This window comes from Mauremys reevesii, linkage group 16 (assembly GCF_016161935.1).
Source record: "Mauremys reevesii isolate NIE-2019 linkage group 16, ASM1616193v1, whole genome shotgun sequence".
Classification (NCBI taxonomy): Eukaryota; Metazoa; Chordata; order Testudines; family Geoemydidae; genus Mauremys; species Mauremys reevesii.
The window spans coordinates 24,765,699-24,785,703 of NC_052638.1; the positions used below are offsets into that span (position 1 = coordinate 24,765,699).

At 46.1% G+C, this 20,005-nt stretch overlaps 1 protein-coding gene across 11 annotated transcripts in view; it reads left to right on the forward strand.

The window, feature by feature from the left end:
* Positions 1–20,005, forward strand: part of TDRD12 (tudor domain containing 12) — a 161,779-nt gene that overhangs the window by 83,712 nt on the left and 58,062 nt on the right. For all 11 annotated transcript variants that reach the window (XM_039503492.1, XM_039503494.1, XM_039503497.1 and 8 more), the window contains 4 exons: positions 9,108–9,295; positions 10,016–10,226; positions 10,982–11,074; positions 12,873–13,045. In XM_039503492.1, coding sequence (XP_039359426.1) covers positions 9,108–9,295; positions 10,016–10,226; positions 10,982–11,074; positions 12,873–13,045 — 665 coding nt within the window. The remainder of the gene's footprint in view (positions 1–9,107; positions 9,296–10,015; positions 10,227–10,981; positions 11,075–12,872; positions 13,046–20,005) is intronic.

Sequence of the window (20,005 nt, forward strand, 5' to 3'; positions counted from 1 at the left end):
CAGATGAGACCAGCTGCCTATTGACTGGGGAGGGATATTGCAGGGGAGGGATAGCTCAGTGGTTTGAGCATTGCCCTGCTAAACCCAGGGTTGAGAGTTCAATCCTTGAGGGGGCTATTTTGGGGATCTGCTTTGAGAAGGGAGTTGGACTAGATGACCTGAGGTCCCTTCTAACCCTGATATTCTATGATTCTATGACTGAGGCAGTTTTGGCTGATAGACCTGTTACATATGTCCATGAAACCACTGGCCAGGCTTTCAGACCTTTCGTTGCAAGATCGGGGTCAGGTATTGCTAGACTCAAAAATGGTGCATGTGGTCGCCTGGATGCTGACTGGTTGAGCGCCATGGAAAAAAGAACTGCTCCTCACAAGATCAAGAAATCTTGGCACAGGATAAAAAAAAATGTCTGAGAAAGACTTTTTCCAAATAGAAAAGATTCTTGATATGGGCTTCCATAAAGGACTGGAGCTGGTGCAGGCACCGTACCAAAGATTCTTGGTGGTGGGCTGCAGTTAAAACATTCTAGATTTTCTTTTAGCTTTGGCAGGGTTCATTTGGCAGCAATATTGGTACATTGTCTGCCAATACAATCACTCTTAGTCTTCTCCCTCTGGCAGTATCCAAGTTTTTCAAGAACCTAATGCAGAGGTGGACAAACTACAGCCCGTGGGCCACACCTGGCCCACAGGACCATCCTGCCCGGCTCTTAGCCTCCCCGGCCGGGAGCTCATCTCCTGGCCCCTCCCCAGCTGTCCTCCCTTCCCTGCAGCCTCAGCTCACTGTGCCGCCAGCGCTCTGGGCGACGGGGCTGCAAGCTCCTTCCAGGCAGTGCGGGAGCATGGCTGGCTCCGGCCAGGCCGTGTGGCTGCCAATCCTGCCGCTTTGAGCAGCATGTTAAAGGGCTGAGGAGTGGGGGGGGCTGGATAAGGGGCAGAGAGTCCCAGGTGCAGTCAGGACAGGGAGTGGTTGGATGGGGCAGAGGTTCTGGGCAGGGAAGGTCAGGGGACAGAGAACAGAGGGAGGGTTGGATAGGCATGGGAGTCCTGGGGGGATGGAGGAGTGTCAGGGGACAAGGAGCAGAAGGGGTTGGATGGGTCGGGGGTTCTGAGGAGGGCAGTCAGAGGGTGGGAAGTGGGACGGGGTAGATAGGGGGTGGGAGCCAGGCTGTTCGGGGAAGCACAGCCTTCCCTACCCGGCCCTTGATACAATTCCAGAACCCCAATGTGGTCCTCAGGCGAAAAAGTTTGCCCACTTCTGACCTAATGCATACTTACCAACCTGTCAGATAATCTACTCCAGCATGAAACCTCAGCATAGTCAATTGAAAGCTTTATGGACTGCTCCATCTACCATCTTATTCTCAAGGTGGTCTATTTGGGGGGGGGGAGGGTCATCTTGGCCAGAAGAGTGAGTGAGTGTCAGGCACTCGTGGCCAAGCCCCTGTATACCTCATTCCATAAGGACAATGTGGTACTGAGCAAAACTTGCGCTCAAGGTGGCTTCTGAGTTCAGCTTAAACCAGTGAAATAATTTAGCTGTGTTCTTCCCCAAAACATTTTTCACACAAAGAGAAAAAGGTTACAGGCTTTGGATATATTCAGATTTCTTTGATATTACATTGGCAGGATCAAATCTTTCAGAACTGACCCCTTCCCACCCTCCCAGTCTGGTCTATTTGTGGCAATAGCTGGCTGCTTTAAGTGCCAACCTATTTCATTGCAAGGACTATCAAAATGGCTTACTCATTGCATCTCACTCCATCAGATGGCTGGTGCACCTCCACTACCTACTACTAAGGCTCAGTCTGTTGTAGGAGCAGCAGTGATCTGTATCCTATGTATAACCTGTATGCTCAAAAGGTCTGTTACATTTTCCCCCACTTTTGTCTCCCCTCCCTCTTCCTCCTGGAATGCTTGTGGAATGAATGGGCTGCTTGAACAGCTGGAAGATCAGAAGAGCTCCCAGGTAGACAAGCTGTATGGGACTCTAATTTAGGCAGCGATCACACACCCAATGCGTGGACACTGCCCGAGGTTGGAGTGTGACCAACTAGATGCAGCCAAGTCATCTCTAGTTGCAGGCCATGAGGAGCAGGTCCTTTAAAGGGGAAGGGGCCATGTGCTCAGAAGTGCACTCACAAGATTGTACCTCTCGTGAAGGCCCTTTGCCCGGACCACCTGGCCAGTGGTTCCCCGCATTGCATTCCATCATATCTCGGGAAGACTTAACCTTCATCGCACCGTCCATCACTGTGCTGTGGAACACTTATCTTGAAGGATCCTGACATCTCCTGTGCCATGCCTGTCCTGGGAGTGTGAGTATGCGAGTGAGAGTGTGAACCCCCCCTTCTTTTGAGCTTAGCTATCAGTATAATAAACGTGCTGCTTTCTGCCAAACTCTGGTGGATCATTAGTCCTCCCTTACTAGCTGGCCCAGTTTCGGGTAACACAGTCCGCCAGGCAACATCCTCGGCCTACTTCTGAAATGTGCCTGTATCTGAGATCTGCAAGGCAGCTATGTGGAGCAGTCACTCATGTTTGTCAGGCGCTATGCACTGGACTTAGCTACTAGATCAGAGGCCAAATTTTGGAGAGTAGTACTCCAATTTTTAATTCGCTGATGCAGCTAATACGCCTCATTTCCATCATCCTGAGAGGATATTTACTGCTTGCCAGTCACCTAGAGTTGGATCTGTAGTGATGCAAATTAAAAAAAAAAAAAAAAAAAAGTACTTACCCTACAGTAACTGTGGTTCTTAGAGGTATTGTAATCAATGAGGATCCTACAAGCTGCCCTCAGCAGACACAGGCTTTGAATTGTGAGGGGAGGGTCAAGGGCACTACTACTCAGAAAAGATTCCAAGTTTGGGCTCTTGAGGCATAAGCGCATCTACAGTGGAATCCGCGTTGCCAGCATCTCAAAGAAGCACACTTACTGGAGGGTAAAGTAACTGTTCTTTTAGCCTGCCTTCTTCATTAGTCTAAGTAATTCAGAATCCAAAATCAAGTTATTTGTGGTGGTGTTATAATATGGCATCTACTAGATGTGCAGACTAGAACTGAATCAGGAGGTATAGATAGTGCACTAATTTCTTTACTCATTTGAAAAAGGAGGGCTAGAAATCAGCAATCAATAAATTCCTAATAGATTTTCTTATTTTACTGTGCATACACCAACAAGAATCTATATGGCTTGTGTGGCCTTCGCAGGTCACTTAATCTGTGTGTTTGGTTCCCTGTCTGTAAAATGGGGACAGTACTTCTCTCTCAGGGATGTTGTGATTGTTATTGCTTAGTAATTTGTAAATGTAAAATGCTGTACAGTTGCTAGATAGTATTAAAATATTGGTTATCATTTTAAAGTGTATTTGTGCCAGATTGAAGGTCTTGCTCACCAGAACAAGTACATCCTTGCCCAGATAATCCTGCCATTGACTCTGTGGGAAAGGAATCACTACTGGGATTAAGCTGAACTGTCTGAATTGCCTGTTCAGTTTTTTAACACCTCAACCAACATGGGTGCAATTCAGTTCTTGGCCTCTGTACAAACCTGGAATATACTATGAACTGATAGTGTGGTGTTGGCTCTTGCAATATGAACACCTGTCTAGTAGAAACTGAACTGATGCCCAGCTTGTAGCATTCCTTTCATGTAGGCTACTGTTCTTCGAGTGCTTGCTCATATCGATTCCAACTAGGTGTGTGCGCGCTGCGTGCACAATCGTCGGAAGATTTTTACCCTAGCAATACTCTGTGAGTTGGTTGAGGCACCCTCTGGAGTGGCACCTTTACGGCACTGGATATATGCCTCGGCCGACCCAGCACCTCCTCAGTTCCTTCTTACCGCCTGTGACAGTCGTTGGAACTGTGGAGCGCAGCTTAGCTGATCTCCACTCTCCCTAGCATTCGCTTTAGTTAATAGTGTCTGATTTAGTTGTTAATAGTTGCTTATAGTTGTTAACAGTTGTGAATTACTAGTATAGTTAGAATTAGTTTAATTAGTGGGGGGGAATGGGGTCTTCTCCCCTCTCCCCTATCCAGGTACCCAGGCCCATGCCTGGGTCTCTGGGCTTCAAATCCTGCTCGGCTTGCAGGAGGCCGATGCCAACAGGAGATCCCCACGACTCTTGCCTAAGGTGTCTGGGGGAATTCCATCATGCAGACAAGTGCCGCATTTGCAAAGCCTTCAAGCCGAGGACCGGGAAGGAGCGGGACTTTAGACTGAAGCAGCTCTTTATAGAGGCAGCCTTAAGCCTGGTTCCTTCCTCTGCGCGCTGAGACCCGGCACCGTCGTCCTCGGTACAGAGTGCCCCTGTGGCACCAACTGGTCCGGCACCATGTTTGGACTCTCCATGGTGCAGGTCTTTATCTCCAACGAAGAAGCAGCCCAAGCAGGTGCCGGCCACTTCTTGTTTGTTGGTGCAACAGCCGCCGACACTTCCTGCCCCTCAGTTGAAGCCACGTCCATTGCTGGAGCGCATAGGACAAATATTGGCTCCTGCACCATCGACTCCGGCGCCGCAAGGGCCATCGAGTCCGGTGCACGTAAGCTCCCTGGGGCACACAGCATTCGAGCTAAAACTACCCTCTACACCGGCAACCTTTTCAATGGCGCGGGACTTGATGATGCTCACAGAGCTGACTCCTCTGCAGCTCGCAGCACCTCGAAGGGAAAGCCATCCCTCATGTGACCACCTTTGCCAAGTGAAGAAAGATGACACTGGTCCTGATCTTCTTCCTGGCACCCATCACGGTGTCGCTTGCAGTCTCGGTACCATTCTTGTTCTTGGCGTCAGTCGTACTCACAATGCTGCTCCGACTCGCGGAGATCCAAATTGCGTTATGACCGGTACCAATTGGACTTCTGGCACTGCTCCCGGTACCGGTCAGAGCGGCACTCAGCCGATCTGGAGGTCACCATCGAGATCCAGATCAGGCTCCCGGTACCGATACGACCGTAGGCACCGATCAACATCTCGGTACCGTTCTGCCTCACGGCACTGGTCCATGGCACCGTACAGCACTGGCGTACTCTGCACTGGCGTGTACAGCACCGCCTTGGCCATCTCACTCTGCCTCTGCGTCGTTGCGCTCGCTAGGTGGCTACTACACCCAGGACCAAGGCGAGGGCGGTACAAGCCAGTGGCTAGAAGGCCAGGACCTGAGCCACGAACCCCCACAGTGGTCCTTTTGGATCCCCTGGGCATACCGTCAGGCCCAGGGAGCTCCTTTTGGGGGCTTCCCTTTCCACTCCTTTGGAGCCCTGAGTACTGGAGGCCACTGTGTCTCTTTCCCCCCCCCCCCCGGAGGCTCTGAGACGACTGCTCCAGCGCCAATGCAGGCCCATGCTCCTAGCGTGATGGACCTTGAGCAACAAGATCCTCCACAAGAGGAACTCGTGCAGGATCCCTTAGCCCCAGGAGTATCTTCCTCGCCCAATGAGGCAGTGGTGGGGACTACGGTTTCAGGTCCTCCTCCTATGGACCTCCACGCTCACCAGGAACTGCTCCGCAGAGCGGCGCGCAATATGAACCTCTAGGTAGAGGAGGTGGTGGAGGTAGAGGACCCCGTGGTAGACATTTTGTCTGTGGAGGCACCGTCCAGAGTTGCCCTCCCCATTGTATCGAACCATACAGGCCAATGCCAAGATAGTTTGGCAATCGCCAGCCTCTATTCCACCTACTGCCAAAGGGGTGGAAAGGAAGTATTTTGTTCCTTCAAAGGACTACGAGTACCTCTATACACTCCCCCAACTGTGCTCCTTTGTCATGGCTTCGGTCAACGAGAAGGAACGGCACAGTCAGCTGGCCCCGGCGCCTAAATCAAAGGACGCTAGACGCCTAGACTTGTTTGGGCGCAAGGTGTACTCGGCCAGAGGCTTGCAGCTCAGGGTGGCCAACCAGCAGGCACTCCTAAGCCGATATGACTATAATTTGTGGCACTCTATGGAGAAATGCAAGCAGTTGGTTCCACAGGAGTCCAGAGAGGAATTTGGGGCTATAGTAGAGGAGGGCAAGAATGTGGCCAGAACCTCCCTACAAGCCTCTCTGGAAAAGACTTAACAGCTAGGACCCTGGCCTCGGGCATAGCCATACATCGCATCTCATGGCTGCAGGTCTCTGGCTTACCACCAGAGTTACAGCAGACCCTCCAGGACCTGCCCTTTGATGGCCAGGACCAATTCTCCAAGAAGACAGACTCAAGGCTGCAGAGTCTGAAGGACTCGAGAATTATCATGCGCTGTGTGGAAATGCATACCCTAGTAGCGCAGAGGAGGCCCTTCTGACCACAGCCTCAGAGGAGGAGGTTCTGGGAGAGTCAAGGGGCAAGGGCTTTTATTCCCACTACTTCCTAATCCCCAAGGCCAAGGGTTTAGGAATTCTTAAGGGTTCTGTAATTCTTAATTACAATGTTATCTGAAAATGAGAACAGGCATTTGCATGGCACTGTTGTAGCTGGCGTTGCAAGATATTTACGTGCCAGATGCGCTAAAGATTTATATGCCTCTTCATGCTTTGGCCGTCATTCCAAAGACTCAACAAATTTATGGTAAAGTTGAAGTTCCGCATGGTCTCACTAGGGGCCATTATTCCTTCCTTAGATCCTGGAGAATGGTACTCCGCCCTCGACATGAAGGGCGCGTACTTCCACATTGCGATCTACCCAGTGCACAGACGCTTCTTTTGCTTTGTGGTCAATCAACTGCACTTTCAATTCACCGTCCTTCCTTTCGGCCTATCCACGGCCCCCAGGGTGTTTACCAAATTCATGGCTGTGGTGGCTGCCTCCCTTTGTCGACAACGATCCAAGTGTTCCCATATCTCGACCACTGGCTTATTTGGGGTCGCTCCGGGGATCAGGTGCAGTCTCATGTTCAGCTCACCATGAACATATTCAGTCGGCTGGGCCTCCTGCTTAATGTTGTGAAATCCACTCTGGTACCAACCCAGAGGATTGAATTCATAGGGGCAGTATTAGACTCAAGCCTAGCCCGGGCAGTTCTGCTGGAGGCACGCTTCCAGTCCCTGTAAAAGCAGCAAAGAGTCTTGTGGCACCTTATAGACTAACAGACGTTTTGGAGCATGAGCTTTCGTGGGTGAATACCGACTTCATCGGATGCATGCGACATGCATCTGACGAAGTGGGTATTCACCCACGAAAGCTCATGCTCCAGAACGTCTGTTAGTCTATAAGGTGCCACAAGACTCTTTGCTGCTTTTACAGATCCAGACTAACACGGCTACCCCTCTGATACTTCCAATCCCTGGTGAACATCATCCACAGCCTGCAAAGCTTCCTGACCTCAACCGTGAAAACATGCCTATGCCTCCTGGGACACATGGCCTCTTGCACGTTTGTGACCAGGCACACAAGGCTGTGACTACGTCCACTCCAAGCCTGGCTATCAACAGTATACCATCCAGGTCGGGACAGCTTGAGCATGGTGGTTACCATCCTGCCAGGAGTATTAGCCTCTATAGGCTGGTGGCTGGACCCCAAATCAATGTGCGAAGGGGTACCATTTCATGCCCTGCAGCCCTCCGTGTCCCTAGTCATGGATCCGTCATCTCTGGGATGGGGAGCCCATCTCGGGAACCTCCGTACACAGGGTCTATGGTCAGCAGGAGAGTTATCTCTGCACATCAGCGTACAAGAACTCAGAGCAGTACGCCTGGCGTGTCAAGCATTCCGAGAGCGCATTCAAGGCCGTTGTGTTGCAGTCCTCAAGACAACACTATGGCCATGTTTTACATCAACAAGCAAGGGGGAGCCCGATCATCACCCCTCTGTCAGGAGGCCACTTGTCTGTGGGAATTCTGCATAGCCCACTCGATCCATCTAGTGGCGTTGTTTCTCCCAGGGGTCCAGAACACCTTAGCAGACCACCTCAGCAGATCATTCCAGGCTCACGAGTGGTCAGTTTGCCTGAATGTCATCCACTCTGTCTTCCTGAAGCGGGGCTTTCCCCAATAGACCTATTCACCTCTCACGAGAATCGGAAATGCCAGGTGTAATGCCCTCTCCAAGGGTGCTCTCCGGGTTCCCTGTTGGACATTTTCCTAATTCAGTGGAAGGATCACCTGTGCTATGTCTTTCCTCCATTCTCACTAGTCCACAGGGTCCTAAGCAAGCTGCGGAGGGACAGGGCCCGTCTGATTCTGGCCGCCCCAGCATGGCCCAGACAGCCCTGGTATACCACTTTCTAGAGCTGTCGGTGGACACCCCGATTCCACTCCCGCTGTGGCCACTCAGGATCACAGTCGACTGTCATCCCGACCTGCAATCTCTCTAGCTCACAGTGTGGCTGCTGCATGGCTAAATCACTCTGAGCTGTGCTGTTCTCATTCGGTCCAGCAGATCCTTTTGGGTAGCAGGAAACCCTCTACCAGGTCCACATACGTAGCCAAGTGGAAGTGGTTTTCCTGCTGGTGCGCCCGGAATCATACGACCCCTCTCTACAGACGTCAGTACGTATCATCTTGGACTACTACAGGAGATATGTAGAGCAGCGACTTGGTCATCAGTTCATACCTTTGCTGCCCACTATGCGATAGTGCAACAGTCCAGGGGTGATGCCACATTTGGTTCAGCGGTCCTTCACTCCACAACATCTCACTTTGACACCACCGCGTAGGTAAGGCTTGGAAGTCACCCAAGTGGAATCGATATGAGCAAGCACTCGAAGAAGAAAAGACGGTTACTCCCTCACCTTTGTAACTGTTGTTCTTCGAGATGTGTTGTTCATATCCATTCCAAACCCACTCTCCTTCCCCTCTGTCGGAGTAGCCGGCAAGAAGGAACTGAGGGGGCGCTGGGTCGGCTGGGGCATATATCCGGCACCGTAAAAGCACCACTCCAGGGGGTGCCTCAGCCGACCCACCAAGTGTTGCTAGGGTAAAAATCTTCCAACGATCATGCACACGGTGCGTGCACACCTAATTAAAATGGATATGAGCAACACATCTTGAACAACAGTTACAAAGGTGAATAATCATCTTTTATACTGATCTGTGCTGGAATGAAATCAGTGGATTTAGTTGTAAAGGTCTGTGTAGTTTAGTAATTTAATCTCATGAGTTGTCTGTCCTCTTTAAACACTTTCAGATAGTACCTCTCCACATTGTGGATGCAACAAACTACTTCGGTCGCATAATAGATAAACAAAAGGATCAATATGCAATTCTTGATGGAGAGATGATTGAGTATTTTAAGAAAGCCAGGAATAAAGTGTCCGTTGAAATGGTGGAGAAACTAGCACTGTATGGATTACATGAAGAAGGTCTTTTTCACAGGTAAGAGATTCTGATTGATTTGGAAAGAATGATTTTAAAGAATAAAATTTATGGGTATTTTAAAGTAAGTACTTTGTATTGAAATACACCTCTACCTTGATGTAATGCTGTCCTCGGGAGCCAAAAAATCTTACCGCGTTATAGGTGAAACCGCGTTGTATCGAACTTGCTTTGATCCACTGGAATGCGCAGCGCAGCCCTGCCCGCCCCCCCGAACACTGCTTTATCGCGTTATATCTGAATTCGTGTTATATCGGGTCGCGTTATATCGAGGGAGAGGTGTATTTGTATATACCTGAAAAAACTCAGTATTCAAAGGACTGTAAGAGACCATTATTAACCAGGATTCCATGTAGTATAGTTGTTTAATATAGTTAATGCGCACAGAATGTCTCAATTAGGTTGTATCTAGCATAGTTGTAGCTCTGTCAATCCCAAGGTATTAGAGAGACAGGTGAAGAAGAGCTCTGTGTGGCTCAGAAGCTTGTGTCTCACCCACAGAAGTTGGTCCAATAAAATATTAGTTCACCCACCTTGTCTCTCAATTAGGTAGCTCATATTGTCATTTACTATGATTATATTACATTTTCATAAACGTTAAGCAAAGCCCAATAGATTAAGATTGTATTTATCATTTAATTTTTTGTAACTCTGGTACTGTATTGTATTTAATTTGGAAAATGAAAATAATTTTTTCACTCTTTTTTTTTCTCCCTTAAGGGTTCAAGTGTTGGAGATACCCCCAAAAGAAGAAAATTGTTTCATCTACAATGTTACTATCAGGTATATAGATGAAGGCAGAACTGGTCAAGTTCAGGTTCATCGGCTGTTTCACTTACCTACAAGATTTCAAATTTTGCCCCCGCAGGCTGTGGAATTTATTGTTTGTAGGGTGAAACCTATTGATAATGAAATCGAATGGAACCCTAAGGTAATCTTTCTTTAATATAGTATGTTTCTCTTTATCTCAAGTTCAGAAAGGTTATTTTTGATTCACTTAAATTGAGCCAATATTTTTGGTAGTTTATGCTTCATAGTTAATCCTTAATTTTTAGAAATTGGTGTTAAGTAAATTTCATTAATTAATTTTAAAGATCTTCCATTACTGAGAGATTTAATATTCCTGTGCCTTTTAGAAAGGATAAAAACAACCTGTTTCATAACTGTTACTTTAATCATAAATGCGCTCCAAGTGGGTAAATGCTTGGTGCTGTTTCTTTGGGGAATAAGCTCCTGAGAGGGCCCTTCTCAGAATCCAGTATAATCCTTTTTACTCCCTTTCTCTTGAAAACTTTCCACCAGTCTTCTACCAATGCAGGAAGACTAGTTGTGGCCTCTTCCAGCACCAGTCATCACTGTTCCTTGGGTCTGCCAGGAGCAATTGGAGATACAGTTTCCGATACCGTTGACCCATACTTGTATTTTCCCCATGTTGCAGTGGTAAAACATAATTCACTAGACTTCTAGGCCAGCCCCATTAATCATGCAATATTAATGTGATCTGTAATTTTGAAACATATGTCTCTTATAGTTTGTATGAGGTTTTCTCCAAAACTGTTGATACTATATGATAAATGCCCTAATTTCATTGTTGTTTATAATTTAGTAACCTAAGCTTAAAATAGATACAAAATCTGTATTTGATTTAAGATTTACTTTAAATACTATCAGAGTTGTTTTTATTAGGTTACTAGATATATTCATCACAAAATTAGAGGAAAACTTCATGAAGCAAAAATAGTGCTTGCCTTGGGAAATACAATTTGGGTTGATCCAATGGTAAGTATTAAATATAAATAGCACTATTAGAGAATATTTATCTAAATTCCTTATAAATGCCCAGTAAATGTTTTTCTCTTTGCTCTCTTTTTATTGGTATTTATGTATATATATTTGTGAATGTGTATGTAAATATACTGAGATACACTATACCATCATGTATTTTCTGAGTTTTGGGATAACTGCATAGTGCACTAGTGGCAAAGCTGCAAATAGATTACACAGGTCATCCCAAATGTATGCCAATAAAACATAAATTCTATGTGCTGCTAAGCTCCCTGTGTTTGGGTAACAATTGATCGCTGTTCTAGCTCTGGTTTATTCAGGAATATTCCTCGGTTGCAGACTCTGTGTCTGATACACATCTTGGCTATATGACACCGCAGTCCAGCTGACTTGACCCTGAACCCAGTGTCTCGCTCCTCTTGACCTTACCAGTTGCATAGATCTGTTCCTTCCAGAGCTGGGTGAGCTCTGGTGTGCCTAGTTATAAAATTCAGTTATAAAATATGTGACAGAGTAAGGAACAAACAGGCTTTGTAAAGAAACATTTTAAATAAACACAGATTTACAAAGCTTACAAGAGTGATAGAGCTGTTTAAAAAACCAAAACAAATGTTTGTGTTTACCTCCCTCTTCTTCCTCACTGATCCTAACCATCTGTTGGGTCCAAGGTCTGTCCTTGTTCAGGTGTTCAAGTCCCTCTTGCTGCTCACAGGGATTGGCTCCCTTTACACACAGAACCCCTACCGTGCTGGGTTCACGTACACAGTTCCCATGATTTCAGAGGGAGTGGTAAAGCTCATAAGAGTTATTAGAAAGTCAGTAGTCCGTGGCAAACTTGGCTTACTCTTCCTGTGTGTTCTGCATAAGGTAAGAAATACCCCCTTTTCTGGCCTTACTAAACATCTTGATGGGCTACATAATCTGACTCTCAACACAGAACACAAAGTACAGTAATATGCAAAGCGGAGGTTCTAATCCACAAAGCAGGTTTGCAGTCTTAAATGATACAAAACAAAATTAAACATATAAATGGACACAGACATTTTCCCAAAACTGTCAGACTGTGCACACAATGAAAATATGGTCCCTGTCCCAAAGAGCTTAAAGGTAGGAGTGTGTGTGTGTGTAACACACAAAATTACATTAAAAGAACATTAAGGTTTCAAAGTCAAACACTGAGAAGGTAGGAAATGCCAGAATTAAGGTTGCCTATGCAGCCTTAATTCCATTCTTTGTGAGTATGCATTATGATATATTCTTTAATTATGTGGTCACATACTGTTTTTTTCAGAGGACCCTGGCCTTATTCAGTATATTCACTCTGGTATTTTGTTTTATTTTCATTGTTTAATGTATATGGCCCCCACGCCTTACTTATTGCACACAATTCAAACCTTGCAAGGAAGATAAAATTATCAATTTCCTGATGGACTTTTCTGTGGCATTCATCACTATAGTATTTGAGTTCTTCATAAACGTTAATCTTTACAACACCCTTCCTTCTCTGTGGTTCTGAAAGTTTCTCTAATTGATGGAATTGTGTAGTACTGTAACATTGTTCATCATTAAATTCTCATAGTAGAGAAGAAGAAATTACTGAAACATTACAAGTGGGTAATTCTTTCATTTAACTAGAGATAAACTAGTTGTGTGTATTCATAGGTATAGATACACATGTGTGATGTGTATACACATGTGCCGAATGTTTTAGTTTTTAAGTTAATAGACAAGTTAGAGGTAGAATGAGTTTCTTATAAGAACAGTTGTATTTACATCATATATTTTCTTTAAGGTCCGGGTCACCAAGCTTTCAGAGTTGAAGACGTCTATAAATGAATACAATATTCGATCTGAGATTTTGTCTATGGGAATGGGAATTGACAATCCAGAACATATAAAACAACTTCAAAAGTTGTGTAAACATGCAAAAACGTTAGCTCTTGAGGAGAAAACCTTTCAAAATTTGTAAGTGATTACTTTTGATTTCAGTGCTTGATTTCTTCTTTTAATGAATGCTGTTTTTGGTCTGCAAAGAGTTTCTTAATTTGATAAACAGGATATTTATACAGTATGAATATTAGCTGACAACAGTTGACCTTTCACTTGGACATGGTGTCTACTTGATTGGTACCTACAACATGCTTGCTTTCTCTGAGAGCATTCTCTGGACTCGTATCTAGCATTGCCAAATCACAGAAAAAATTAAAAATTGTTACTGACATTCAAATGATCTGTAATAGAAATGTCAAAATTCAAATTTGTTGTTTATTGTGATGAGTAGTTCTTAATGAGTAAGTACCAAATTTCAGTATCCTCCATCAAAAGGGCAGATGAACTGTTAACATCTGAGTCATTCATCCATCCATTCATCCCCTGTCGTTCATTCCCAGCTTCTGGAAGTCAGGCGTTTAGTGACATCCAGACCATGGTGTTGCATTCTCGATCATCTTGGATAATAGCTATTGCTGGACCTATCCTTCATGAATTTATCTAATTCTTTCTTGAACTCAGTTATAATTTTGACCTTTATAACATCCCCTGGCAATGAATTCCACAGACTGATTGTGTGTTGTGTGAAGCACTTAGTTATGTTTGTTTTAAAATCTGCTGCATATTAATTACATTGGGTGACTCCTGGTTCTTGTGTTGTTTGAAGGGACAAATAACACTTCTTTGAGTAGGTGCAGCTTTGTATTCCACTTAGGTGTGTGCACGCCCAGTGCACCAGAGCCAGAGAAATTTGTCTAACGGTACCCATAAAGGGGTGGTGCTCACGCCTTGTGGCTGTAGCCCTCCCTTGGCTATGTGTGGCAGTGCTGCCCCAGACCTGACTCAGTTCCTTCTTTTTGCCCGTGGCTCAAGTCAGAGCTCTGTGTGGTCTCAGCCTCTCAAACTCTCAACTAGGTTTTATTTTTTCTCTTGTTGGATATAGTTAGTAACACTCTTAGTATTGTTAGTGTTAGTTGTAGTAGTTTGTTTCCCTAGGTGATGACCTCACCAGGGTTTAAACATCGTCCTTCATGTAGGGAAGTGATCCCCACACGTGATGCTTGCCCTGTCTTGGCGAGGCTCACATCAAGGAGTGTTGTGTGATCTGCAGATGATTTAAGAAACTGTTTCAAGTGGCTCAGGACCTTTGCCTTAAGCAGCACCTGCTCAAACACGCCATGAGACCTGCTTTAGTACTGAGGCGCTCGTTGCATCGAAGAGCGCCTTCGGGCTCAAGGGCCCTGCCACTTCATGTTCTGGAGCAGATGCCTCTCTGAAGAAACAGAGGGATCGTTGTTTGTCAACTGCACTGAGAAAAAAGTCGCAAAGGACCAATTGAGACCACTCCTGGTCCTGGGGTGACTTTTCTGTCTCCCTCAGGAAAAGTGTGAACCAGCACATAGTTGGTGCCAGTGCGCACGGTGGCATGGGTACCTCTAACCCTTCCCTTGTACTGAGTAGGAAGGATAGAATCACTGTAGCGTTGACTCTGGTTCCAGCTTCCAGGCATCCATTGAGTCTGGTACCGATGAGGAAGATGCCGGTACTGACTGTTTCCACATAGGCAGCTACAGACCTCCTCTGCCTTTCCGTCCTGACCTCTTTGTTGGTCCAGGACATTGCCAGGACTGCATTAACTATAGCCCTGTCAATTGAACTAGCTGCTGATCCCTCAGTTTTGTCAGCACCACACTGCACCCCAATGTTTCCTTTCCACCAATTGTGGAAGTAGGACCGGTACTGGATACAGCTTTTCACTGCCCTCCATGTTGGTACCATCAGACACTCATGTACCACTGTTCACTTTGGGACTGGCATGCTCGGTACCAAAGGTATCACCTCCATTGGGAGCGGCACTTCCTGCCTCATTCTGGGGGATGGATGAGTCAGACCGCCTGCTTGCTCTCTCTGATCTTGCTCTGCCCTTATCTCTGGGATCCTTAGGCTTCTCTGCATCTGAGTTGGAGTTGTCATCTTTCTCATCTGATGTACGGGGGTACCACTGAGCCTGCCTGTTGGGCTCCCATACACTTGTTCTGCTGAGCCAGGCCTGCAAGCCTCCTCCATACACAGGTAGGGACACACCCAGCAGTGCAGACACTGAAATCAGCACTGTATGGGAAGGCTTCAGCTAGGGAATTGCCCAGCACTCAAGTACATACCCCCTCTGGAATGTAAACTCAAAATTGCATCGTCTTGCACTTCACAGAGAATTATACAGCCTACGCTTATGAAATTCGCCCTCTCCATCAATGTGGAGGAAGGATATGCACAGCTTTTGTCGCCCACCCCCCCAGTTATGAATTCCACAGACTGGTTTTAGAGAGAAGAAAACAAGTTTATTCACTTAAAATCTATCTTTTGTAGATATTATAAGGGTTAGCAAACAGATCAAAGCAGATTATCTATCAAATGAAACAAACACGCAAACTAAGCTTAAGATACTAAAGAAATTGGTTACAAGTAGTAATTTCTCACCCTAAATGTTGTTTTAGGCAGATTGCAGAGGTTCTTGAAGGAAAGCTGCTCTTGTTTGCAGCTTAAAACTCCAGGTATTTCTTTCACAGGGCAGACATCTTTTCCAGCCTGGGCTCAGTCCTTCTTCCCCAGCCTTTGTCTTTGTTTCTTAGCTGTTTCCAGCAGTCATCCTGGGTGGGGGATTCAGTGAAGAACGAATGCTGATTATGTCACTCCCCTGCCTTAAATGGGTTTTACATATGGCGGGAACCCTTTGTTTTGCCCCTTCCCCATGGAAAAATACTGGTATTCTATAATGGAGTCCAGTACCAGGTGACGTGATCACATGACCCTTCAGTGTCAATGCAGCCACGAGTCAGACATTGTTTGTAGCTAGCCAGCCAGCCAGATTGCATTCTTTCTGGTGGGTGTTCTCCAGATGGAAACACTTTTGTAGTACAGATGTGTATAGTCAATATTCCTAACTTTAGATACAAAAATGATACATGCATAGAAATAGGATAAGCATATTCAGTAAATCATAACCTTTTTGATGATACCTCACATGACCTATCTTGCATAAAATACATTATGATTATGACACAATCATATCATATTACTGTGAAAAATACGGAAAGCAGTGTCACAATCCTCCTGCTCTCCATTGCCTGACTAGCATTGAGGGCCGCTGATGGATGGTTACTGGTACCAGGATTGGCACACATCTTGTGGTTGAGACGGGGTCCCTTGCTGGCCACCAGTGACCTCCATGGAGTCTGTGGGATGATCTTCAGTACAGATTTCCCACCCTTCGTTGCTCTCAAAGGCAAGATTGCCAGTCAGGTCTGTGGTGCTGATTGTTGATCCGTCGCAGCCCTGGCATTGGCAGTCCTCCTGCCTATGGAGCCTCCAGAGTCATCCTGCCTGTGTCCGTCAGCCGTGGAACAGGATCCGGCTTTGGCTCAGTAAAGGGCCTTGTCTTAGTCTCTGTACAGTGCTTTGGTACTGGAGGATTTTAAAGTGTACCAAAATCTTTTTTTGCATGTAGCTGTGTCCCTTGGTACCCAAGCAGAATTCTTGCAAGAGAGCACCCACAAATTGGTGGATTTTCGACAGCCGTCTGCTCCTGGGGACAGTGCATTCCTTTTACTGGCTAAGGCTCTCTGGAACATGCCATCTTCAGTAACGCCCGCAGGTGAGCGCATGAAAAGATGCTGTTTCGTTCCTGTTTAGGGATTTGAGGGTTTTACTCTCATCCAGCCCTAAATTCCCTAATCATAATTGTAGTGAACAACAGAACTTGGCAGGCAGGTTTAAGTCCACCCCCAAGGATAGGGACTCTAAATGATTGGACCTCATAGGCAGAAAGATTTACATCACCTCTTTCTTTTAGATGTAGATTGCTAGCCAGCATGTTTTGTTGTCCAAGTACCGTTTTATTAACTGGAAAGCTATGTCAAAGTTCGCAGACCAGCTGCCCAGGACCTCACGTGAGGAATTTCTGGTTTTGTCACTGAGGGCTGCTTAGTGTCTGAGTATCAGAGGGGTAGCCGTGTTAGTCTGGCGAAGTGGGTATTCACCCACGAAAGCTCATGCTCCAATACGTCTGTTAGTCTATAAGGTGCCACAGGACTCTTTGCTGCTTTTAGTGTCTAAGACATCCTCTCAGTCTGTGCTGGACATCTTGGTCAGGGTAATGGCCGCCGCGGTCACCCCTATGATGAAGGCTTCCTGGCTGCAGAATTCAGGTATTGCCCCTTATGTCCAGCAGACCAATGAGGATTTGCCCTTTGGTAGCCAAACGTTCTTGGACAAAACTGAGAAGAGACTGCACTCCTTCAAGGACTCCAGGGCTGTCCTGCGGTCCTTGAGGGTATGTACGCCGGTGGTGCAGAGGTGCCACTACACCGTCCAGCAGCAGCATCCTCTGCAGTGCATCTTTGGCCAGCCTTCCCTCCTCCAGGGCAACAGATCTACCCCAGAAAGAGGATACCACAGGAGAACCCAGTCAGGCCTGGAGTTTGGCCTATCCACACACACTCCATCAGTGCCTTCCAGGCACCCATTTTGGCTCCTTGTTGACCTTGTTCACTCAGTCGTTGCTCCTCTGTCCTCATTTCCCCCCTTTGACAGGCTGACCTGCTTTCACAATGCTTGGGGTTTGATCACCACTGACATCTGGATCCTAAGTACCGTCAAATTGGGTTAAGCCATCAAGTTCTTCTCCCCATATCCCCACATCCCTCTTCAGGGATTCCTCTCAGAGATACTGAGGTCCACTTGCGGCTGACTTTGGGAGAGGTGGAGGATGGCTTAACTTCCTGGTACCCAAATCCAAGGGAGGGGTAAGACCTATCATCAACCTTCACAGCCTCACCAATTATATTGAGTACATGAGTTTCTGAATGATCACAGAATAGACTGTCCTCCCTGCATTGCCTCAGTACCACCAGTTTGCGGTTCTGGACTTTCAGGACGTATACTTCCATGTGGAGATTTTACTGAGCCACAGAAAGTTCCTTCGTTTCGTCATGGTGGAATGCCACTTTCAGTACTCAGTGCTTCCGTTCAGCCTCTTTGGCCCCTGGGTTTTTACCAAAAGAGTGGTCATTGTTACTATGTATCTCAGGAAGAAGGGAATTCACATTTTCCTGTATCTGGACAATTGATTACTGAGGGACAGATCCAGAGAGGAAGTTCTTGCTCACATCAGGACCACTGCACTTGCTTAACTGTTTCTCATCCTCAACATTGTAAAGTCAGCCTTTGCTCCCACTCAAAAAATTGAGTTCATAGGGGCCCTGTTAAATTCCATAATGTTGAGAGCATACCTGCTCACTGTTTTTAGACAGGTATTTTTCCCTGAGTCCCTGAAGAATGAGTGGTACCTGAAGCCCTGCAGAGAGAGTCCATGAGATGATTTTGAACCTCAGGCAAGTGAACAGCTATTGGAGTAATGTTCTCAGTGCAGAACTGCCATAGTCTGATGGCCTTTAGGCAAATCAAACTGGAGAGTGCTCCCCTTTGTTGGCAGCTACAGTGGAAAGTGTTTAAGAGGGAGCCACATCTGACTTATCCTCAAGAGCAGAACTGATATTTCCTGTTTTCCATTGTACCAAACAGGTTAGTCATGGGAAATCCAGCCATGGCACAGACTGTCACCATCTGCTATAATTTGGACTCTCATATTAAAGCCAGCAATGGATGTAATACATTCTTAAGGGTTTTTTTTTTTAACTTATAATAGCCAGAGTTTTTGGGACTCTGTTTACAGGTAGTCCGGGACAGAGCTGTTATGTCTAGTTTATAAGGTGCGCTGTATTAGGTGGAAAAGGTATGTGAGGCTATTAATTGTGGAGTCCCAACCCATGCTTGTAAGAATCAGTGAGTAATTAGTAAAATTTTCATAACTGCTTGTTTTTCCTCTTTTCATAATGTCCATTTTGAATCTGCTGTGGCATTAGATGGAAGGGGATTGTGCTGTGGGTGAATGGTGTGGGTTCCAGAAATTTACCAGGCTCCAGCTCTGGCTGTCGCTTCAGTGCTTGCTCAGATGCCTGTTCTGCAGCCAGAAGGAATAGCCCTTTAAGGGATCCAAAGTCCCTCTTCCTGTGCCCAAGATACTGAAGTGGGTCCTCAGCTCTCTGGGGAAAGAAACAGGGCTCCTACTTTCTTCCCAAGATGAACTGGGGGATTCTTAAAAAGATATTTCATCCCACCAATAGTGGGACAAAACGTATCTAGGGGGCCCAAGGCTTTCAGTAAGAAGGGCCACAAGAGACCCTGCCCTCTCCACAGTTATGTGGGGACTCCTGCAAAGTAGACACAAAGATACAAAAAACATAAGCCCACAAAGGGAAGGAAAAATAAAAAAGATGTAAGAGAACTTTATCATCGTCTCAAACTTCGCATCTGCTGAGGAGGGAGAGAGCTTTCTGATTGAGACTCTAAGCAGGAAAGGTGTAAAAACACCAATTGTTTCCCTCCATCTGACTTACTAATATGTGCAGGGAGATGACATCTACCATATAGCCAGATGAGTTATTAATGACAAATCAAAGGGCAAATTAATATCTGCAGTCCCAAATCCCAGCCTGAGTCAATGATTCCCCAGTGCTCTTCCTTTTGTACATGTAATTAGGAATGAATGGAATACCCTGACAAAACACATCAGCAGATACAAGTTTAGCTCTTTTCTTACTCTTGTATCTTATACTATCACAAAAATACCAAAGATTGATGCTATGGTGGCATAATTAGCAAAGGATATAATAATCCCATCAGAAATGAATTTTTTTCCCCCAAAGACACAACTGACAGGAAGGTGGAGGGCCACCCTTATGAGGGATTTTGAGGTCTCCCATTGGCTGCTCTCAGTGTCCCTGGACACTGCAAGAGCTACATTATCCTGGCTATTAGATCTTAAGCCCTAGATGACAAGGACCGTACTGAGTACAGGTCTACTCTTAAGAAAATATT